The sequence below is a fragment of the Myodes glareolus genome, chromosome 6, assembly GCF_982192425.1.
Source record: "Myodes glareolus chromosome 6, mMyoGla1.1, whole genome shotgun sequence".
In the NCBI taxonomy this organism is placed as follows: domain Eukaryota; kingdom Metazoa; phylum Chordata; class Mammalia; order Rodentia; family Cricetidae; genus Myodes; species Myodes glareolus.
In genome coordinates, this window is record NC_142031.1 from 14,944,163 (window position 1) to 14,967,594 (window position 23,432).

The following is a 23,432-nucleotide window of genomic DNA, read 5'->3' on the forward strand; positions in this document are numbered from 1 at the left end:
TGTGTGGGCCCCACTTGCGGGTGCGGGAGGATGGGGCGAGAAGGCGAGAAGGGGCGGTCTGGCAGCTTGCGATCTGGGGAGGGAGACCCCCCTCGGGCAGCGAGAAGCCGCCGGGTCCCCGAATTAGACAGAGGCGAGGAGAGCGGGCTGCGTGATCAAGTGTGCGCGAGCGGCCACGCAGGCGGGAGAGCGCGGCAGCCGGGGATTTGCCGGAGCCCTCTCCTGGAACGAATGGAAGCAAAACAGGCGGCTGAGGACGCACGAAGGATTAGGACAATATTTGCCCAACATGACGCAGAATACTGAGGAGAGCCGAGTGCCGGTCGCTAAAGAGGCTCTTGAATATAAAGTTGGGCGTTTGAGAGCTCTCCAGCGCTAATGGCGTATCCCGCCACGGAGACCGAGTGACTCTGGCTTGGCGACGCACGATTTCTGATTAAATCCGAGGGTGGCTTCGGATACCTACTTTTACAAAGAGAAATTGGTAGGGGGGAGCAGGAAAGTAAGGAGGGGGCGGTAGGAACAGCTCAGCAGCCTGAGCCTTTTCTAGCCTCCTCCTTTCCAATTATTCTATCTGCTTTCTCCGCTTGGGCCGCTGTGAAATCGTTGTAATCTTCCAGATCTCTGCAGCCGCGAGTCCCCAAATTGCGGGTATCGAGACCGGATTAGTGCACCGGGTGCCCCCCCAACCTTCTGTGAGAAAATTGTGTAGACTTTGCATTAAGGCCTGCCTGAGTTCTCCCCTCCCCAGAACACACCAGGTATGCCTATCTTCCCTACACACACACACACACACACACACACACACACACACACACAGAGAGAGAGAGAGAGAGAGAGAGAGAGAGAGAGAGAGAGAGAGAGAGAGACCCATCTTCATTGCAGCAAAGACTTCTGGGACAGTTACTGCATTTTTGAGACCAAGGAGGGGTATTTTGGAACTTGTGGTAGTTGTGGCATGTGCCCCCAATTTGTCCCCAAACGAGATGAAAACTTTGGGGGTGCTTGGAAGCAAAGGGAATTCGTTAAGGGATGGCCTGGGCTCGCTGAAGGCTGCAGGGGTAGCTTCTTGTCACCAATCCTTAAGCTGTGAAGGCTTAAGGCTGCACAACCTTGGCTGCTCAAGTCAGAGCTGTTAATGTTGGGGAGCCCCGAGGCCTACTGATAGTGGGGTCCTGACTCCCAGGGATGTGGAACTGACCACTAGCCTCATCCAGAGGCCACAGGCCTGTGACCTTAAGCTATGGCTTCAGAACCATTTGCTACTGTTACTCTAGGTTCTCTAGTCTGTCCCTTCAAAAATCTGCATCACCAATCGGTGTATCTTCATTTCCTGCAGTGTAGGGTGACTTTGAGGGACGTACAAACCAAGGCTCTGAAACCAGGGCCCTTCTCTTTCTCGGAGCCTCCCGGAGCTCCCTGTAGACCTTGGAGATTGGCTGGTGGGAGCCTTGGGTCTCAGCTCCCCCTCTCGTGGGCTAAACTTGTCTCTGTCACTCTGACCCGTCATCTATCCTCCCTCCTCCAGTGTCCACCCCTCTTGGTCAAGGCCGGGTCAATCAGCTCGGTGGGGTCTTCATCAACGGGCGACCTCTGCCGAACCACATCCGTCACAAGATAGTGGAAATGGCCCACCACGGCATCCGACCCTGCGTCATCTCTCGTCAGCTTCGTGTGTCCCATGGCTGTGTCTCCAAGATTCTGTGTCGGTACCAGGAGACTGGGTCCATCCGACCTGGGGCCATCGGTGGCAGCAAGCCCAGAGTGAGTGTCTTTGCCTCTGCGGCTGGCAGTAGACCTTCCCTAGTGTGGGGACCTGGGTTGTCACCTCTCTATTTGGCAGCCCTGGGTGTCTGAAAGCTTCCAATGGAACTAACTGCAGGGACTCCTCCTTAGCGCTGAGAAAGTGTCCCATTATCTGAAAATTCCAAGGATGTGAGCCCTAGATTGTCCAAGACTTTGAAGCCCTTAATCCTCACTGGGATTTCCCCACATCTGCCCCAACACCATACCTGCACCCTGGCCAGAGGAAATCTCTCTTCGGTGTTGCCTGGGGTAGCGAGGGGGGAACACAGGGTTATGAATTAGATTTGATTTTTATTTTGTTACTTATCCCAGTGCCATCCGGGGAACCAGGGACCGTTTCCTCGAAAAATCTAAAGCCCTCCTTAGGAGGAAGGGTATGGCCACAGGAGTGGGAGCCTTTGGGAGGTTGATACTAAAAGTATTTCCCTTCTCCCATCCCATCTCTCCATTCCGACTACCCCACCTCCACTTCTGAAGCAGGTGGCGACTCCAGATGTGGAGAAAAAGATTGAGGAGTACAAGAGAGAAAATCCCGGGATGTTCAGCTGGGAAATCCGGGACCGGCTACTGAAGGACGGCCACTGCGACCGAAGCACGGTGCCCTCAGGTGAGAAGGCAGCTGAGCCGGGGGCAGAACCCGCTGGAGGGTGGACGGAGGAAGGAGATGGGTGGGTGACACCTGGGAGGAAAATAGTTAAGCATAGAAGTGAAGCGAATACTACAGGAGGACTAGAAGAAAGAAGGGAGCAGAAAGTTGGGAAAAGGAGAGGTTCAAAGAAGGAAGGGAGGTTGTAAGAAGGGAGGGAGGAAGGGAGGTGAGGATGCTGAGAGGAACTGAAAAAAAGTGAACCTCGAAGGTAGGGTTCCCTTGAGCTTTGGGGAAAGCTACCTGGAGAGACACCTGCTCCAGGAGGGTTGGTGTCCTTGCCCCCCCTCCCCCGCCGCCATTAGCACCTCTATTTTGAAGTTCAAATCTCAGGCTATGCTGTGATGGGGAAGAAGCTGCTCAGTTTGTTTCTGACTGTATAATTTTGTGCAAGCATGCAGGGCCAGGACACACCTGCATAGCTACACCGAAGTCTGGGGTGCTCTGGGTGGCACTAAGGCAGTGGGCTTGTTGTGAGTGCTTGCAGGGCACGGGGTAGGGTCAGGCACCTGGTGAATGTGCAAGGGAGTGTACTGAGAAGCACTAGGTGGGTACTCTGCGGGCTTACCTGGTCGTGCACGCCCCAGGAGTGACCTAAGTTTCCTAAGCCACCGCTGGAACAAGTCTGAAATGCCTGGGTGCCAGAGAGCCGAGAACGGGTCTCTCTGGCCTTTGCCTCCTGGTCCTCTGTCCCAATAACTTATACTCTCCCTTTTGCCTTTAATTTCTGAGGTTTAGTGAGTTCGATTAGCCGAGTGCTCAGAATCAAGTTCGGGAAGAAAGAGGACGATGAAGAAGGGGACAAGAAAGAGGACGATGGCGAGAAGAAAGCCAAACACAGCATCGACGGCATCCTGGGCGACAAAGGTAAGAACCTGCCGCGGCCCTGAAGCCGCCGAGACCACGTTTTCCCCCCGCGCTAGTGGTGAGGACTTGTGCGGATTAACCTCTGCCACAGCTGGGACGTCGCAGGTTGCAGGCGCCGGTCGGGGCTTTTGAAGGCTTTACCGTGCTCTGGTAGTATATCCCTCCCCACCATGCCAGCCCAGGGGAGCGGGTCTGCGGGGTTGCACCGTCGTGCGCCTCAGCTGGCACTCTTGCCCACTGGCCCACAGCCTCTGCATCTTCCAGAGCTGGCGTTTTGGCGTCGATCAATTATTTATAGAAAACTTGGGCAAGCTTGCCGGGAGGGGGGGGGGGGTAGGGAGGAGGCCGAGGAAGGAGGAGCCCGCCCGGGACTCCCTAAATGAATTTGTTAACCAGACCCGCACACGCTTTCTAAACGGTCCCTTGAAACCCCGCCTGACAGCTGACTGACCGCTGCAATCAATAAAAATTAGCGCAGGCCGCGCGGGCCGCCTCTCAGCCCCGCATGACCAGGGAGGAGCGGGGGCACTCAAGTGCTTTCCTCTTGGCAAGCACTGTTGTGGCCGGGGCTGGAGGCCAAGTTCCCAGATGCCAAGGGTCGACGGATTCAGAGAGTCAGGCGCCCTACACTCTCTGCCCAACCTTAGCTAGGCTTCCCTGCGCCGACTCCCTCGCTCGGCTTTCTCTCGCCAGTTGCTAAAGCTGAAGTTTATCTTTCAAGTGCATGCACCCAGATTTGGAGAATCCTACTGTGTTTCTGTTTTCTGGACGGGGGAACTCTTTCCTCGTCACCCCTCCCGTAGAAATTTTCTTGTCTTTGTTTTAAGTGGGGCCAAAGTGTGTGAGTGGATAGGAATAGGGGTGGAAGACTTCGGGAGTCACAAAGACTGACCCTGGAAGGGGGGGGGGCGCCTGGAACACACATGCCAGAGAAGCAGAATGAACCCCAAAGAAACCCCAAAGACCAAAGTCTTTGGGAAAAGTGGAGTACGTTTTCAAGGACCCCTTGTGACCCCGAGAGTTCTTCCAGAGGTTTCCCAGCCCCGCCAGTCTAGGTCTCTCTCTGGTTCTCAGGAGCCTCCCAACCTTGAAGATGAACTTCACAGACAAAAGCCCACTTCTAAAGACAAGTCCCAGAGTCGGAGGTCCAACCCCCACCAGTCCCCATCAACCCCTACCAGCTTGTTCAAGGTGGGCAGGGGGCTTGAGAGGAGGCAGCCCCCTTTTTTTGAGCAGCCTCTTGCAAGCGAAGAACAGGCTACTGACGCTCTGGGGAAGGGCGGGGGCTAGAGGAGCTGCTGTCCCTCCAGGGACAAAAGGGTCGGGAAGAAAGGGGAGAGAGCAGAGCCTGGTGCCCTGCTGTGCCTAGCCTGCCAGAGGGGCCCAGAGGCCAGACTCTGAAGGTAGCCTCTGCACTACCAAGTAGCCACTGGATTGGCCATTCTGCCCAGAGTCCTGGAACGCCTTCCTGCTGACACAGGGTTTATCTCAGTTTATCAGAAAGACAAATTGGACTTTTTTTTTTCTTTTTAAAAATCAGTCTGCTTGCTCCTGGTGGGCCCTGAACCAGAATAATCTTTCCAAGGTACATGCTGCAGACCAAGCACCTCTAGGAGCTAGCCCCAGGAAGCAGCTGGGAGATTCGAGTTTGTTAGGAGATAGCTCACGTGTGTGTATGAAGGGCCATGTGTCTAGTTCAGTGTGTGACGAAACGCCAAGAAGTCGCTGACCTCTGAGAAAAGGAAGAGAAAGAAAGGGACTTGTGTCTTGGGGAATCCCTCTGACTCAGAGAAATCATGGGCCTCACGAAAACCGGTGAGCCAGATGCTTCGCTGGAGAGAGGGTTTCCCTGACAGAGACCCAGGACGCTTCACGTCTCCAAGAGTTTAGAAATCAGGCTGGCCCAAATCAGGCTGGCCCTTCCAGATGGGGACAACTGAGAATACAAGTTGAATGCGGAGCGCAGTAAGAGTGAATCGGCTTTGCTGGAGGCTGGTGTCCTGACAGGTCTCCTGGCGGGGTTTGAGTTGTTGTGTGGCACTGAGGGTCTCTGGATGGCAGTGTGGGTGCTTGTTCCCTCCTGGTGGTTGTATGCCTACCTACGAATGTCTCCAGTCTGAAGAGGCAGGAGTCACCGAGAGGCAATGGTGGTTCAAATGAGAGACGGTTTTTATTCTGGACAGACTTGGTGTCCGGTGTGAGCCCTGGCCAGTTGGCTGGCAGGTATTTGGGGACCGCTCATCTTTCCCTGAAGACATCAGTTTCCCCCGCTGAGTTAAAGCCCCTTCATCCGGCGCTCGGGTTATGGGAGTTCAGAGAGGGCCCAGACACCCGGTTTACCCCCTCCCGTAGGGAGAGCAAGGGGAGGGCTGCACACTCACAACTTTGTTTTGGCTTCTTGCTTTTTTTGACAAATGCTTTCTCCCAGGGTCGCCCCTCTCGTGGCGGGGAGCCACCAAAGAGGGGTTTAAGAGAGCTCCTCTTTAAGCGCTAAAGAGAGATCCCTCCCTGAGTCCGTTTCTTCCTATCGTCCGCTTGGCATTTAATAACGTTAAGACTTATTAGAGCTGGTAATGAAAACTGAGGCTGCTGAATAGGAAGCTGTGTTGGAGAGGGGTGTAATAGCTTCCAGGCATGGTAAGAAACTATTTATCCGCAATCAGTCTTCACTCTCAGAGTTTGAAGCACAAACGTTAAGTTGAAGGGTTTTAAAGCAGATTAAATTGAGCTTTTATTTCTCCGCACTTTCATCTCTGAACAGCTCACTCCTGCTTCCCTTGGGCTGATATTCATGAGACTGTGGGCTTTTTTTTTCCCCCTCTTTCCCTCTTATCCTAGTTAAGACTGAGTTATTAGGATTGTTGCTTGTGAGAATTCTCAGGACTGCTGCCGATAGGGGCTGCGGTCTCACTCAGCTTACCTGGGGAAGGTGGGGGACAGTTTGCACCCTAGATGCGAAAAGGACACTCTCCTTTTCGTCCCTCTCCCCAAGAGTCAGGGGGAAGGTAGTTCCGAGAGCTGGCTTGCTTGGGATCTGAGCCGAGAAGGCAGAGGAAGGAAAAGAATTTTCCCCAAGAAATTGATAAGGGTATGCAAAGAAGGGCTGTTGCCACCGAGGGAGAGAGACAAGGTGGAGAGAGAAATAGACAGTAAATTAACAATAGCTACACAACCTGCGGCCAAAGCCTCAGGCAGCTCACAGTGCTCAAGCAGGAGCGGCAGAGGAGCACTTCAGACATAGGATGGCTCTCTAGGCTACAAGGCCCAATGAGGTTATAATTAACATGAGACATTCAAAAGTTACTGGGGGATGAGAAATTGTTTTCCCGTGTGGCCGGGAATACCTATGGGTGTCAGGGTCCAATGGGAAAGGAGTCCCGGAGTGTGAAAGGCCGTAGAAGGCTAGGGAGATGGGGAGGGTGGGGACCAGGGCTAAATTTTTCCAGCCAGAGTCTCGCACACGCCAGGCAAGCACTCACTCTCCTCCCACTGAGCTACAACTCAGGCCTTAGGTTTGTTTTCTTTGCATTTTCCCCTTCATTTATTTGAAGAAAGGCAAACTTACAGGTGTGGAGTGGGAGATGATGGGGAAGGATGGAGAGGAGGGCAGAGCCCGGAGTGTCGGGTTTAGACACTTGTAAAAGGAGGTGGGAAACAATTTAATTTGGCAGCGGCGATGGCTGCTAATGCGGTTTTCGGTCGTTTGCCGCACCGGAGGAAGCTGTTTTGATTGTGTGTACAAGGACCTGCCAAATTTAATTAGGCTCCGGGGGAGCGAATGAATGGGGGAGGGGGGGGCAGGGCTCCTCTCAGTCCACACTTCTTCTTTTCTTTCTTTTTTTTTTTTCTTTCTTTCTCCCCTCCCCCCCCAGACTTCACACCTGGAAGGGTGGCGGTTTGGGGAAGATAGGTGAGAAGGGGGTTGGGAGGGGCCTTGGAGAAGAGGGCTGGGCCGAAAAGGGACCTGGTCGGCCCGTTTATCAGGAGACGATCTGCATTGATTTAAACCTACAACTTCCCTCCTCTGTAAATGTGTGTTTAGAGAAAGGTAATTGACACTCCAGCAAATCAAAGGATTACCCCGGGTTGGCAATCTAATCAAACACAGTCCAGGCGGGATTTGAGTCTGTTCAGAGGAGGATCAGCTTCGCATAATGGGGGCTCCGAGGAAGATAGGGGTGTCAGGCAATTCCTCGGCTTTAGGCAGCGCTCCGCTACGGATGTGGAGGGAACAGAGCAAGCGTGGGAGGGGGCCCTGGAGGCCCCAAGGCCCGGTGGGGGAGGGGGACGCGGGAAGGTCCTGGGGGAAGGGATCTCCTAGCGAGGGGGTGAGCCCACACTGCGCCGACAAGACCCCCCCCCATCCCCCTGAACCCAAGACAAGAGTGAGGAGGAGGGAGCTGAGACTAAACGACACTACAATGGGGCGATAACTGTTACAAAGGCGAACACGCGTTCGCACGCTCGCAGCCCCGCATCCCGCGGTAAATAAAGTCTGCAAACTGCGCTCCAGATAAACGGGTGCCTAAATCTAGTGTGACGGGCCAGGAGAGAAAAGACAGAAGGAGATAAGGCTGGGGAGGGGCGAGGAAGGAGCGTAATCTAATAGAAGACAGTCAGAAAACAAACTTTATAAACAAGAGAACCAGAGAGTGCCTAGAGCGCGAACCTAGCTGGGCAGCAACCGGCCGCTGGGTCTGGTTGCTGGGGTTGCCTCAGGGACTCTGGGGACGCTGCTGGGGTGCAGGAGTCGGGCCCGGAATGGGGGTGGGGGGCGGGCGTTCAAGGAAGAAGCCCGGGCCTACAGAAGTTGCTGGAGTCTAGCAAGTGGGCTCCCCCGCTGTGAGGACGCGCGGGTTCTGTGTTCACCTCCGGGCACGCACCCGCAGCGCAGCGGCCATTTCAAGGCGTCTGTACCTAAAAGATTCGTGTGCACAGAGTGGCAGTTAAAGGAATTAGATATTTACCAGTTTGAAATAAGCCTGGCTAAGAAGAAGAGAGAAGAGAGAGAGAGACACACACACATTGAAAATATGAGGCTGGGGGAAGACTTCAAACGAATTCATCATTTGGAACGGTGAAGGGAGATTTACCAGACAGTATTGGGAAGTTATTTAGATATTAATAACACATTTTCCTGAGGCGCGACCACGGCAGCCGTCTGCGCTGCTCTCCAAGCTATTTGGCTGGGTAAAATATGGGCGTCTCAAATGTTGGGAGGCGATAAGGCAATCGGGCCAACCCTGGTCCTGAGTCTGCAGCGCAAGAGCGTTAAACCCGGATTAACCTCCCCCGCCCGCCACCCCTCCCCTTTCTCAGCTTTCCAAATTTTTGAGTGGAATTTACATGGAAGGGTTTTTAAAGCACACATAGCAACGGCCACAAGGCAGAGAGGTGATTCTTGGAACTTTTATTTTTATTTAGGAGCCTTTTTTATGAAAACAGTTGTTACACATTGCATTACGTATCAATATTACACGAAGCACAGAGAGAGCGGCCCCGAGTAAACGACGGTTCTTCCTAAAGTTCCGATGTGCCGTCCTCGGCCATCAACAAAGTTAAGGCCAACTCGGCCCTCAACCCCAGGTGAGGGCATCTTAGGATATAAACCCGTAAACTAACAAGCTCAGCACAATCGGCCTGTGAGGAGAGCTTGAGACCCCAAAGGGAAGGTTCTCTCTGGGGCCGGGAAGGCCTGACTAAGAGGGTGGGGGGGTGTGCATTCCGGGAATTCCTGAAAAATAGCTACATCCCCTCCCACTCCGCTAATGGGGTAATTAGGAAACCCAGTTGGGGACCCAAGGTGATTGGAAGACTGAGATGTCCCCCTAAATTTCTGTTACCCGGGGCCCTCCCTCTCTTTTTCCCTACCTCTAACTCCCGCTGAACGTGGGGAGGAGGTGGAAATGGGGTCAGCACTTTCTGACCCGCTCTGTTGGGACTGGCCCCACTGGGGTCAGGCCGGGGGAGGGAGGAAACTGGCCTTCCCAAATCTAATCAAGGCAGAACGGCGACCTAAGGGGGAAGCTGCACCATTAGTAGCTAGATCTCTCCATAACTTCAAACAAAGTGGGGCTGGGGAGAGGCGAGACCGGGATGCGAAGAGTGGGGAGAGCTTAGGGGAAGGAGTGTGTGTGGGGGGGGGACTCAACATGCGAAGGGGTGGGGCCTGCAGGAGGAAGAGAAGGGGTCGAGGGCAAAGGGGAGGTGGGGGCCAAACGAAGGGGTGTGGGGAGAGAGATGTGAAGGCGGGGTCAACAACTTAAGTCCCGGGGGAGAGAGAAAGCCTCCGACTGACCCTGGCAGTTTCAGGAGGGGTGCGGGAAAATTGTGTGTGCCCTAAATCCAATTCCGAAGTACTCCAGAGCTTGTGTCTGGTCCTTTAGTGCGGCAGAGAGTTGAGTTCGGGCGGATTTCCAGGGAGCAGGAGGCCGCCGCAGGTCTTTGGAAATCCACTGCTGCCAAGAATTGGCCTAGTGAGCCCGAGGTCTAGGGTCAGCTCGGTGGCTTGGTTGCCAGGCCTTGGAAGTGTGCGAAGCCTGAGTCCCAGTGGAGAGTCAGGCAGCGGCGGGATGGAACGGGGGGACCGGAGACAGTCTGCAGAAAGGGCGCTATCGTGGAGACCCACGCAGGAGAGACGATTGGGAGTGGAGTGTGGGGACGCTAAGCAGTTCCAAGGATATATAGAGAGGGGCGCAGGACAGCAGCTGGAAGGACAAAAGGATGCAGTAGCCGAGAGGCAACCCGGGCCCGCGAGCGCGGCGGGCTATAGAGCTAGCGGGGCCGGGCGGCGGGTCGCAGCGCTTTTGATCCTCGGCGTTGGGTGACACCAGTACAAAGGCGGCTCATCGTATTACCGCGCGGCCCGGCGGCTTCCCGGGATCCAGCCGCTTAATTAGAGGCGAGCGCGCCGGGCTGGTGGGGCGGGGACCCGGGCGGCGCGCTGTGACCCAGCGCTGGGCCTCGGCCAGCGGTGCCGCGGTGAGCGATCCCCCACCCCCACCCCAGCTCCAGCCGTGGGTCCGGCTCTCGCCTTCCCGCTTAACTGTCCCACTGCAAAGTTCCGGCGACAACGCCCAAGTTATCAGCTCCAGGTTTTAGTTTCAGAGTCAGAGGAATGGGGTTGCGGGGGGGGGGGGCGGGTAACGATTACTGAAAGACTGCGTCCTAGCGCACAGTGAAGGCTGAGTGCTGCCCCGGGTCCTGTTCCACCCAACGCTTATCCGCAACTGGGTGTTCGTGGCCCTCAACCGGGCTGTGCTCCTGGGCCCCAGCAGCTACCGGTGGGCGAGGCTGGAGTACCAGGGAGGGAGGGGCAAAATGTACCAGTCCCCAGTCCCCAGCACACTAGTCTTGCAATTTACAAAACGTCGATGAGTCTCTTTGCACCTGGGTTTTCCATGGACAAGGGATTTACACAAAGGTCCCTATCATTTGGATGGGATTCTGGAGCCATTTGACAGTCAGGTAAAAGCTAAACAAACCAACCAAGCCTTTACTGGAGTCCATAGGGGCAGAATGTTAAATACTGAGTAAAGACATGCCTCTGCTTCCTGAAGTCACACCCTGCTCAGAATGCCACCGCCACAGTTTTTGATGACCCCGTATTTCTTAAAGAGCCCCAGTTTCCCAGAATGAAAAGATTTCCATAAAGGGAAGGAGAGGGGGTGAGAGACAGCTGTCTGGCCACACTTCTCTCTTTCCAAAACAGCCAAATGCTGGGGGACACAAATAGTGTGTAATTAGTCTTTCTCCAAAGCAGCCTCTCAGCTTCATGACTGGAAGGGCCTTTTTCCAGGCAATAATTTTTTTTATTTATTGTTTGTTTGTTTGTTTGGGATTGAGTATGCATATGTGGAGGTCAGAGGACAATTGGCAGGAACCCATTCTCTCTTCATCATGTGGGTCCCGGGATCAAACTCAGATCATCAGGCTTGAAGGCAAGCCCCTTAGTGGTTGAGCCATCTCACTGGTCGATAAGTGCATATGCGATGTCCCTTTTTCGTCCCATCATCACTAAAGGAAAAAAAAAGGAAGGAGAGAAAAATCTGCCCCTGAGGAGTAAATACATATGAGTCTCATCATTCTTTAGGACTTTTGTTAAGCATATTTGCGGACCAGAGACAGTGTTAAGCGCCTAAATTATACTCCAGATATCAGGTCCTTCTTGAATTCTGATCCTGGTAGGGGGAAACAGACTATAAGATAAACACTGTGTGCGTGAGCGCCTGTGTTCAAGTCTGCCTGGGAGCACACAGCAGGGTGTGTTGGGGCTGTGTCTGAGTGGAGCAAGCAGCCTCCAAGCTGACCTTTGGAGTTCCAGGCATCCGCTGCCCGGCTTTCTGCATTGAGGGTTCAAGGCAATGGCGGAGGGAGGACCGAGTCTCTTTCCGTCACTGAACTCTTTGTCTGAGGGGCCAAAAGACCTGAGATCAAAGAAATCCCGGCAGGACAGAAAAAGGGGTGGGAACAAGAGAAGTAGCTTAGTAAACTCTAACCTGAACTTTTCTGGGGTCCCTTTGGGGGAAGCCCCAGCAAGTGGGCTGGGATCTTTCTGGGGGTTCCTCTCCAAGGCCGGAAGCCCCAGCGGGGATGACAGGTGATCAGCCACGCCTCCGGATGTGAGTTTAATTTCAGACAACAGGTCTTTAAGGAGATTGGAGAAAGTGGAGCCCAACCTTCAGAGGTGTTCTGTATGGGCGTGGAGGTGTTGGGAAGTGTGGTGTGGAGATGGGGGGAGGTGGTGGTGTCTGGGTTCAAGCTTCCTGGAGCTCAGGAAACGGTCTTAAAGTCTACCTTGGGTTTATAAGAGCTGTGTAGACATAAAATCAAAGAAAGCTGGAGTTTGCCTCTTAGGCAAGTTTTGAGGTTGATAGGGATCGGGCTGAGTTTTAAGCAAAGTTTTGGATCTTTACTTCCTAATGGAAGCTTCCAGAAGTACCCCAATCCCCTACTTTCTCTTGTGATCACAGAACCAAGAGGTTTGGTATACTGAGCCCTTCCGCTCTGTCTTAAGCTCCTGACTCCACCCCCATCCTTGTAATTTCCTTCTTCGACAGGACTTCCTGGATTTGCCCTTTCCAGGGCCCAAAAATCCGGTAGAAAACAATGAATTCCAATGGAGGAGGGGGCGCTGCGGCTGGAAGGCACCTAGGGCTTCAGCTCTGGACCTCCCCTGACCTGGGGGCCAGTACCCTTCCTCTCATCTTTCTCCTGCTGACCCAGAAGGAACAGGAGTCAGAATGCTCACCCCTCTAGTGAACTGCCCCTGTATTCCACGCCTTTATTAGTGGATCTCCAAGAAGACCCTAAGGAAAGAGACTGTGGAACTTTATTGTAAGTGGGAGACTCTCAATGTATTCCAGTTGGGACCTTCCCTTCTATAACCAGATGGGGCTACAGTGAGGTCTCACCAGAGTGTGCCCCCTAACCAGGCTGCAAATAGCCTTTTGCTCTGCGCCCCAAGGGCCCATTTCTCTCGCTGTTTGGTGGGTTCATATCCCAAAAGGTCTAGCCCCTGGCAGGGAGCCTTGCAACAGCAGTGACTTCCTAGCCAGCCATGACCTCAGTTTCCCCGTCTGATCAGCTGCTTTGATGAGATGCTACAGACAGGCGAGAAGTCTGGGCGGGTAGGGGGAAAGCTCCCCAGAGCCTGACAGGGAGTCCCTAGCGGTGGAGAGGCCCTGGCTCCTCCTCCCCTCAGTCGCCGGCCTGCTCCCGCCTCAATGGCCACTTTAGAAATACAAACAACTTTAGAAATAAAGTAACCAAACTCCCAAGGGGCTTTGAAGCCGCGAATGCCTGGTGGCGCTTTGCTGTGGTGTGGGCCAGACCCGGGCCTAATCTTGCTTTCATTTCCACCGGTGGCTGCGGGGGAAGAGCTCCCAGCCTCCGGGCCCCTCAGGAGGCTCATTAGGCCACAAAGAGCCCCCATTATCCCCGAGAAGAAAACGGGAAAGGGGAGGCGAGGGGGAAGCGAGATGGGGGAGCAGCCTCTGAGCCAGTCTATTGACTTAGTAGATGAAGTCAAGAGTCGCACACACGCGGGGCCTCGAGGGGCGGGGGCAGGCCCACAAAACCCCCAAACAAACGGGAGCAGCCAACACCCACCCACCCCACCCCACTCCTCATCCCCCCCCCCCCCCCGTTGCAGGGATCTTTCTGCTAAGCTGCTTTAGGGTGACTGCCCAGGCTGGCCACTGAAGGCCTAGGACAGTAAACCCCACCAATCTAGACCTTAGCTTGTGGATTGATGGGAGGGTGGTGATGCCCGCTCTACCCTCCCCCTCCCGCCCCGCACACACTGCCCTGCCTCTGGAATGTCCCTCCTTGGTGAGTCCAGGAAGCTCCAGAGCACCTGAGCAGTGCCCTCCTGGCTGTTGGAGGCTACCAATTTAGCCGCTAAAGAGAGGTGATTGAAATTGACACCCAGGAGGGTCCACGGAGGAAGAGGATGCTGAGAGATCCTGATCCTGGTAACTCAGAGAAATTTCTCTGAGACTCCATGTGCTTTTTTTTTTTTTTTTTTTTTTTTTTTTTTTTTTTTTTTTTTTTTTTTTTTTAGAAGAAGAAATTTCTTTGTGTAGCCCTGGCTGTCCTGGAACTCACTCTGTAGATCAAGCTGGCCTCCAATTTAGAGATCCACCTGCCTCTGCCTCTGTCTCCCAAGTGCTGGGATTAAATTCAAGTACTCTTGGCGAATGGCAGGTGGGCACAGGTCTCAGGATGCTGGGAGGAGGAAAAGATGACACCATACAAAGCCAGCACAAACTCCCAGCTTCCTCAGCATCCTTCCTCCTTCAGGGGTTCCTTTAAGAAGCAGAAGCCCTCCTCTGTGACCTTGGCATGCGGGCTGTGACTCTACAGCCCTCATCCAAAGATGAGTAGTGGGGAGGCAGGACCTGGACAGATGGCCACATCCTTCCTGTCTACAAACCTGAACCAGGAAACATGATAGACTCAGGGAGCTGCCCATCTACAGAGGACCAAAGGAGAAAGAGCCAGCTCCTACAGTTCCACCTAACTGCAGATGAATGCAAAGACCTTGGTAGCTCTGACCCTCTGCAGGTAGAGGCTGGGCAGCTTGGTGGAGAGAGTGAGGTCAAACACTGACAATCAAAAATGGTGAACATCCCTCCAGATAGGTGTGAAGGAGGCAGGGGAAGCTGAGTGGCAGGACTCCCCTTCTCCCTGCCTCTATTCCCCCAATCCGCTCGGCCTGCTGCCCATAACATCCTTTCCTGTACCCCTGTACCCTTGAGACAAGGTCCATGTGACCCCTGCATGGCTGAGCCATGATGTGCAGACGTGTTCCTCTTCAACCATTCATCTCATCACAAGAGACTAAGCTTGTCATGGTGGACTGTGCTGGGGAGGTGCTCCCCCAGGGACCTAGCTGTAGGCTCCCAAAATGCTGAGCTGGAGACTTCAACGTAGAGCTTATTCTAAGGGCAGTGGGGAGCCTCGGAGTGATGGACTGAGCAGGGAATGTATTGGAAGGCGTGGAGGTTGATGCTGTGACCCGACCCGATGGGAGTGGAGAGCAGAAGATGCATAGAGAGGTGGGGGACCTCCCTGCTGCTGTGGAGAGAGGGAGGAGGCAGCTCAGTCCCTGAGTCCTCCCTGCACTGGAGGCTCCAAGGTGTGGAGCCAACAGCTGCCACCTGGGGGTTTTCCTCTTCAGGCTGGGTGGACACAGACTTGTCCGGATCCCTGAGCTCATCATTTCACAGAGCAAGGTTGGAAAAAGTGACAGGAGTGAGACAGAGGAGAGACAGGCCACAAAGCGGAGGACAGGGCATTCGGAAAGCACTGGGTGAAATCTGCTCCTTTCTCCTCTCTGCAGACTCTTTGTGTTGAGGGTGGCACATGCTTGAATACTCCGCTGAGGGGGAAATTGAGGCAGTGAGGTGGTTGGTGGGGAGGAGTACTCTCTTCTGTGTCAGCTGGACGTTAATGTCCTTGTTTTTTTCAGTGGCCTGGAGGGGAACCCAGCCCCGCTTCTCTGTTTGGGCTGAACAACTGAGGTCCACCACCCTCCCCTGTCTTTCATGAGCCCTGGACCTTCTTCAGTCCCAGGGGACACTATGGCTCCAATAGGCATCCCTATTAACCATTTAGTATGTTAACATCCCCAAGTATCTTATGAGGGCTGAGACTAGATAGATGTCTCAAACATGGCCTCTGAGAGGTCTGTTTTGTCACCCTGTGAAAAACCCAGTAAACAATGGGGGACATGAAGCTGGGAGGCCAGGTGGTGGCAGACTGGCAGGAGTTGGCAGTGGACAGAGTGGGCCCCTCCAAGTCTCTGGTCCTTGGATCTCTTTGCCCTAACCGTGGTAAGGCTCAGCCCGGTGGTTTTCAAGTTGTGTAGGATGGGTACGTGAAGCTCCAACCCTGCGGAGGTGTACACTGGAGGGGAAGATACACAAGGCAGACTTGCTGGGTCTGGTGGAGGGCATTCCAGTGAGGCTAGACTTTGTCCCAGGGAGGACAGGCCCGGCTGCTCTCCAAGGCTTCTCCGACAGGGGGAAGGGGGCGGAGCGGAGCTGAGGGGAAGCTGTTTCTCTGGGAATCAGAGCCTGGGGCTGTGGTTATTGGTCCTCAGAGATAAGGTGGTGATGCTTATCTGGTGGCAAGTGAATCCTCTCCCTTTCTAGTTCCCTGATTAGGGAACTTTCTCTCCTGGCTGAGAGTCTGAGGCAGGGCTGCTTTATGGTCCCTGGTGTTTGTCTGTCAAGTTTGCCCAGCTTGCTGTGTGAGGAAGGCAAAAAAATCGCCCCTGGGCTTAACTGGTGATGGTGGAAAGGGAGTGGGTGCCGGCAGTGTGGTGCATCAGGACTTTTCTCAAGGGCGGATGCGGCAGAATGTGCAGAATGGAGGCCCCCCCCCCAGCCAGCAAGACAAACATGTGTGTCCCAGGTCATTTGATGTCTACCAAGGTTGAGAGTCACTGGCCTAGTGCAAAATATGAGTGTATAGATAAACAAACAAACAAACAAACAAACAAACAAAAAACCAGCGGCCCAGAGAAGGGGAGGGATTTGATTTGGTGATTGTCACAGAGCAAATCAAGAGCACCTGAACAGAGCCACCATCTCCAGAAGGCGAGGTCCTTCAGTGGAGCATTCTTCCAAAGTCAATGGGTTCCTTTTCCTTTACACATCACTTGTCCCTGTTGAGAATCTGCTCTAGCTGGGGACCCCACTCTGCTCTGTCCTGCTGCTCCCTGCTCTAGCTTGGTCCATGGGGTGGCCTCCTAGGCAGTGTGTCTCCATCTCGAGCCTGGTATATCCCTGACCTGCTCTGTGGTTTTCATTCTCTCTGTTCCCTGTCTTGGCTTTCCCACCCAGCCACTGAGTCACACAGACAGGAAGGGAACTGGAGCAGAAGAGGCACCTGGCCTTTGCGGGGGGGGCGGGGAAGGGGCTGGCTAAGATGAAGGGAGAGACTGGAGGATGGTCTGTGTGGGATGGAGCTGAAGGAGGCCGGCTAAGTGAGGGGTTCCCAAACCAGTGCATACCAGTCACTGGGGGCTTTGAAACAAACATGAACAGAATTCCCCCTCTTATGCATTTAAAGATCTACAGCAAAAGTGATTCATGCTTGTGAAAACTTTTTACTTTTATTATTTTTTCCTATTATTTATTTATTTATTTATTTATTTTGGATTTTCAAGACAGGTGTGTGTGTGTGTGTGTGTGTGTGTGTGTGTGTGTGTGTGTGTGTGTGTAACAGTTCTGGCTGTCCTGGAACGTGCTGTGCAGACCAGGCTGGTCCCAGGGATCCACCTGCCTCTGCCTCTTGAGTACTGGGATTTAAGGTGTGCCCCCCCCACCCTGCTGGAAATTCTTTCTTTCTTTTTTTTTTTGAGACAGGGTCTGTGAATCCCAAATTAGCCAGAAACTTACTTACTGTGTAGTCAAGGACGGTCTTAAGTCTCTGATCCTCCTGCCTGCCCCTTCCAAGTGCTGAGATTACAGGATCACCCCACTCAGGTCATGCAGTACTAGTGACTGAACCCAGGGCCTCACGCATGCTGGGCAAACACTCTACTAACTGAGCTACATCCCCAGCCCCTATGGATTTTCAAATAATAAAAACTGTTAACTAGGGCTGGAGAGATGGCTCAGTGGTTAAGGACACATGCTGCTTTTGCAGAGGACGCCCCCTCCCTGATTCAGAAGCCACAGAGTGGCTCTCACAACCATCTGGAAATCCTGCTCTAGGGACTCAGAACTCAGACACTGTCTTCTGACCTCCACAGACACCAGGCACACGGGCGGCACACACCACACACACACACACACACACACACACACACACACACACGAGGCAAAACACTCATGCACATAAATGAAGAGAAATGAATTCGAAAAATATTTTAAAGTATAGAAATTAATGTTTAAGGGGTCACCTTCGGATCCATGGGTAACCTCTCAGGGAAGAACTGACTGGCTTCTCTCTGTGTGGCTGGGATTTATATGTATCTGAGTGTCCCATGTAGACCTGGAGCTGGATGAGGGTGTGAAGTGGACCATACAGGTGTGGACCATGAACCCCAGGTTGAGTTCCTAATGATCTCTGTATGCTGCTGCCCCAGGGAGCATCCTTGGGAGGGAATTGTTTCTTTGTTTTGTCCCCCTGGGCTACTTGTGATGTTCAAGCTGTACCCTTAGCTTGGCCAGAGCTCAGCATCCCTAACAGGTTAAACATCCAAGTCCGAACATTTGCAGGTGTTTGTCCTCTCAAATCAACCCCCCCCCCCACCACCATACACACACCTAAATGCCTCCCCTCCCTTCCCCCTTCTGCACCTGCCCCAGCTTCCGCCTCCTCTGCTTCAAAGCAGCAGGCTGGGCTTTACCTGCCTGTCTTTGAGAAAAGCAGTCAGGCCTGAAAGGGGAAGTGGTATTTTAGGGGCTTAATTAGACACAGGACAAGAATGGAGGTTGGTGCTCTGGTTGGGCCAGAAGAGATTGTTGGGATTAACACCCAGGTAAACCTATCGAGGCCTCAAGGCGTGCTGGCCTCCTGGCAGCAGGCCGCAGGTAGCAGGAGAGTTCTGGGCAGCAGAAAGGCAGGGTCAACTGGGTTGCCACCCCAGGAACCATACTGGGAGGGGTTAGGAGTCACAGTGGAGTGTGTTGCAAGAACACCCCCTAGCTGTCCGATCCCCCCCCCTTTACCTTGAGAAGATAGAGTTAAGAGATATCTTTTTATTCTGTCTAGAGATGTGGAGAATACGTACCGAGGGTGGGTCAGGGCTGAGAGCGTAGCTATGGAGGGGCAGGACCCCACTTCAGGTTTTTCCACTGGGGAAGCTGGCAATGAGCTGGTCCACAAACTAGGGGAGACTTGCAAAAGGTAGAGATGGGGCTGGAGGATGGAAAGAAGGGGTGCAGGGAATGTGAAGCTAGCTGATGCTTGTCCGGAGGGCTGTAGGGGCAGAAGCAGTTTGACCTTCTGACCTGAGAGCTGCAAAGCAGGAGGGAAGCAGACATACACTGAAGATACCAACCAAGCAAGCAAGGTGACAGTGTCTGTAATCCCAGACCTGACACTGCTGAGGCTGGAGGATCACAGGTTGGAGAGCAGCCTGCACTGTCGTATAGTAAGGTCCTGACCCGGTCTTAAGAACACAAAACAAACAAAAACCTACAACCGACTCTATAACAGGAATGAATTCTCCAGGCCCACCAGACAACACTTGGAAGAAGGAATTATGACAAAACCCATTTTATAGATACAAAAACTGAGACACAGTGATCCCACTGGAGCAGGACCTTCTTAATGGGCACCCATGTTCCATGGGACCCGCCTTTAACTAACCCGAAGGACCATGCTGAGCGAACCATTCTCATTCAACCAGTCAGCCTTATTATCTGTCGGCTGATAAAAGCAGAAAGGTTCGTTCATCCACTTGGTGTCACACAGCTAGAAAGAGGCAGAGCCAGGAACTAATAGACGCCGTCTTTCTATTGTGGCATTGGCTTTTCCACAGGCATGCAGCTTTGGAACGTTCTTCAGAAGTTCCCGGGGTCCAGTGTCCTTGGAGATTGTCTTCCCTGTCTCCTGCTGGGAGGGGGTTTACCTTTTAGGGAAAGATTCCTGGAGAGTAGTGGCTGGCTCCTTTTGCTAATGGAGTTCCAGCAGGGGTGTTGCCAACTTGCTGTCTATAATCCTAAATCAAGAAACCTCGGTGGCCTGAAAGTGTGTTGGATGGGTAAAAGCAGCAATTCCGATGTGGCCTTTGTTACCCTAGTCACTGTCCTGTGTATACCTGGCCTGGGCTGAGCTGTATCTTGGTTGTCTGGAAGTCCACAGCAGGTGTCTCTGGTCTTCCGTGCATGTGTGTGAAATAACCTAGGATGTGTGCCCGCTGCTGCGTGCGTGTAGGTGTGTGACTGCTGCTGCCACGCGTCGGGGTATAGCCACGGGCATTGCTGTAGAACAAAAGAGGTGTGTGCCATGTGACTTTGCGGAGTTTGCGGAGCCCACTCTGCTGGGTGTAGGCCTGTCGATTTGCCCACGGCCCCATTCACAAATAGGAAACGGGATCGAAGAGCCAAGTCAGTTTTGTGAAAGCATCTAGCCGTGAGTGGCTAAGTGGGGACTATACACCAAGGCTGGCTTCAGAGCCTGGCCTCTCTTCTCGGCTCCCCAGGGAAGATTTAAGTGACAGCAAAAAGTTTAAAGGAGCTGGCAGCATGCAGGGGCCCCACTGTCATCAAGGAGTCTGGAGAACGTGTGTGTGTGTGTGTGTGTGTGTGTGTGTGTGTGTGTGTGTGTGTGTGATTACATGCATGCCCCCTCCTCATTCTGGCCTCTCGGCTCCTGCCCATTCCTGGGCCCCCAGCCCAGCCCCGTCACACGAGGGCCTTTCTTTCTGGGGATTGCAAACGCGCCAAAGATTAACGCCTGCAGCTGGCTGCAGCCTTGAACAATGGAAAGACCTAGGAAGTGAAGGAATCGACAGGGGAACACAGAGCCCTGTCCAGTGGGGCGGGTGGGTCACGGTCTGCCCGCTTGACTCCAAGTGACCCCGACCGCCTGCCCTTCCCCCAGCTCCGGCTCCAAGCGGCAGGCTGGAAGCATAAACAGTCTGTATAGAAATTCTCACTCTACAGACTAGACCACTTTGCACAAGTAAAGCCTTCCTCTAGAGATTGGGGGTGGCGGAGAGGGGGTGTTAGAGAAGAAGGGGAGTACCCTTTCATCCAGGAAATAATCAACTATTGGGGAGGGGCCTGGTGTCAGAATCCCAACTGGGGCCTTCTGCCCAACCTGTTCTACAACGACAAGACAAGCAGGCAATCCCAACACTTAACAGGCTGAGGTGGGAGAATGGCTAGCCTGGGCTACTAGCAAGATTCTGGGGGCTGGGAGGGCAGTGATAGGAAGAGACAAAACCAACCCAGCCGGGTCCACCACCCTCCTCCTCCCCATCTCTCCACCCCTCCCTCCGGAGACAGCTGAAATAGCTCTGGCTACTTGAAAACTTCACCCTGCGCTACTGGAGGGAAGGAAACCTAAGCGGGAAAGGCCAGGTGGTCATCTGCGTTGATTTTCAAGGCAGTGAGGGTGAGAGCCACGGAGGCCTGGAACATGCAGCCCGGAGCCCCAGCACCGGTGAGCAGTCTGCTGACCGGTGGCTAGGAGGAATTTCTGGGTGCAGACCTTCTTTGGCAGGCGACTTCCGTGTAACAGGCACAGCCTTCCATCTCAGAGCCCCCAGAAGAAGATGCTTGTGATCCCATTTCACAGATGACAAAATACAGCCCCTAAGAGATTTAGACACTTGACCCAGACCACAGGGACCGAGAAAGAGACAGAAGAGCCATTTGATCCTAGCCTTTCTTGGCTCTGGGTTCAAGACTAATACCTCGCTGGGCATGGTGCTCAGCCTTTAATCCTAGCACTCAGGAGGCAGAGACAGGTGGATCTCTGTAAGTTTGCAGCCAGCCTGGTCCACAGAGTGAGTTCCAGGAAAGCTAGGGTTACACAGAGAAATCTTGTCCCAAAAACCAAAACCAAACTAAACCAAAATAAAAAGGTAGATATCACCCTCCTGTATGTGTGTGTGGGGGGCGGGTGAGATGGGGGCCCTGGTCAGAAAGAATCTAACAACGGGAGAACTGACTTTGCTTGGTTTACCTGGCTGGCGTCTACAGTGCTGTGAAGATTTTTCCCAATCCAGAGCCGCCTATGTCTTTCTTGAATTTGGGCATTACTGACAAATTCAGCTATGTTCTTTCTTAGCATGTAAACCCTTTTTTAACCGCATGCAAATACCTTTCTGGTCCTTCCCATAGCACACCCAAAAAGAAATAAAGACACTGTCTGGGTGGAAGACAATGCCCCCCCCCACTTCTAGTAGCCAGATGTGGGTCTCCTTGGATCAGAAACAAGGGCTGTGGCAGGTCCCAGCCCGTGACTGCAGAGCTTAGAAATGCAGGTGGCGAGTCCCCTCCGCAGATGAAGCCACTTAATTACCACGCAATCAATATGCAAACAAGTGCCAAACTGGGTTTGAATCAAATTTCTCATTGGGGACTCAGTGGGGGAGGACAGTCAGGCAGAAGGGGGGCCCACCAGGGTGGACTGCAAAGGAGGGGGCTGGCTGATAGAGAACCGGGTATCAGTGAGACCCAGGCACCCCAGGGCCACTCAGAGGCCCCTAGAGTCTGGCGTGGGACCCTACTTCCCATTGAGAGGAGCCAGGGTCTATGCCTTCAGGCTGCCTTCTTCAGGAGGGTTCTGAGGCCTGTCAGCTGAAGTCTGGCGGCCTCTGCTAATTCATTTGACTCGGAAATCTCAACTTGACCAGGTTCCCCCTCCCCTCTTTAAAACAAACTCATTAAACTTGTCAACACTCATTAGGCCTGTAAAACATTGAACTGGAGCCGCTGGGGGAACTCGGAGAGGGTATGTGTTAGCTGTGTGTGAGCATCTGGGAGCGCGCACTCCGGAGCTGAGCCAGGCCCTGGGAGACTCAGCTCAGGCTTGGCCATGGGACCAGAAGTCACAACGGTTTGTTTTCTTGCATCTGCCCGTTATCAAAGGCAGAAAAACCGCTGGGAGTGAGGCCCCCAGGAGCTCTAGAGTCGAATTTCAATTGGAGTTTGCCTGTGACTGTCTGGTTTATCACAGTGGGACTTAGCTTGCTGGGCAAGTGCTCTGCCACCAAGCTGAACCCCAATCTGAGTGGCTGCATTTCAGAGCCTGACTTTGTAGCTGCTGTGATCTCCAGGAGCCTTAGTTGGAACTTCAGCTTCCTGCTGCCAAGCCCGTGTTTGCAGGACAGCCTTTTTCTTTGAGCCTCAGTTTCCCCAAAGTTCAGTGAAGAAGCAAGGTTGTGGTGAGGAGTGGGCTGGCACAGGAGTAAAACCTGTGAGCTCTGTGGTCCCGCAGGGACATTAGGAAGAGAATTTCTTTTTTGCCCCCCCCCACCCATCTCGTCTACCTGCCCCCCACTCTCAGTCCCTTGCTACACAGTGTGGAATTCCTGGGGGCTTTGTCTAGATCCCAGTCCTTGGGTGAGAAGCATGTGTTTGGAAGGGACCCTAATCTGAAGTTGGGAAAGCAGAGGCTTCCAGAAGAGAGTCTGACGCCAAAGACAGAGGGCCACAAGGGTTCTTCGAATAAGAAAGCACAATTCAGCAAGGGCAAACCGTGTTACAGGGTTGGGGGAATAATTCAGTCACAGAGTTCTTGCCTAGGTGCAGGAAATGATTCTCAGCGTGGCGGGGGTGGGGGCGTAGAAAAGATGACTTTAAAGGAACGCTAATTATTGTGTATCACCCCCACACACACACATGCGCACCAGCTTTTTAACACTGCCTGTTGCAGAGGAACCCAGACCACTGAGGTTTACAAACAGCAGTTGGGAGAAGCCTGCTGCTGGAGTCTCCTCTTGGAGACTGCAGAGTCCAGCAAGAGCCTCCCTGCCTCTCTGGGTCTGCTCTCCGGCCGGGGAAACAGCATCCAGCCGATGAATAGCCGTTTTGTCTGGGTCCCCTTTTAGGGTCTATGATGTGTTCTTTTTCCCTTTAAAGTGGGGTGTCTGCAGTCTCCGGCTCTTTCTCTTTCCCTTCCCCCTCCCCCCTCTTAT

The 23,432-nt window shown here is 53.5% G+C and overlaps 1 protein-coding gene across 1 annotated transcript in view; it reads left to right on the forward strand.

Moving 5' to 3' along the window:
- The first annotated feature begins 289 nt into the window (after positions 1-289).
- LOC125395353 (paired box protein Pax-7) overlaps positions 290-23,432 on the forward strand; it is a 60,443-nt gene continuing 37,300 nt past the window's right edge. Inside the window, exons 1-5 of the mRNA XM_087907538.1 lie at positions 290-356; positions 621-695; positions 1,529-1,764; positions 2,287-2,413; positions 3,191-3,319. Of these exons, the coding sequence (XP_087763664.1) occupies positions 290-356; positions 621-695; positions 1,529-1,764; positions 2,287-2,413; positions 3,191-3,319 (634 nt within the window). The remainder of the gene's footprint in view (positions 357-620; positions 696-1,528; positions 1,765-2,286; positions 2,414-3,190; positions 3,320-23,432) is intronic.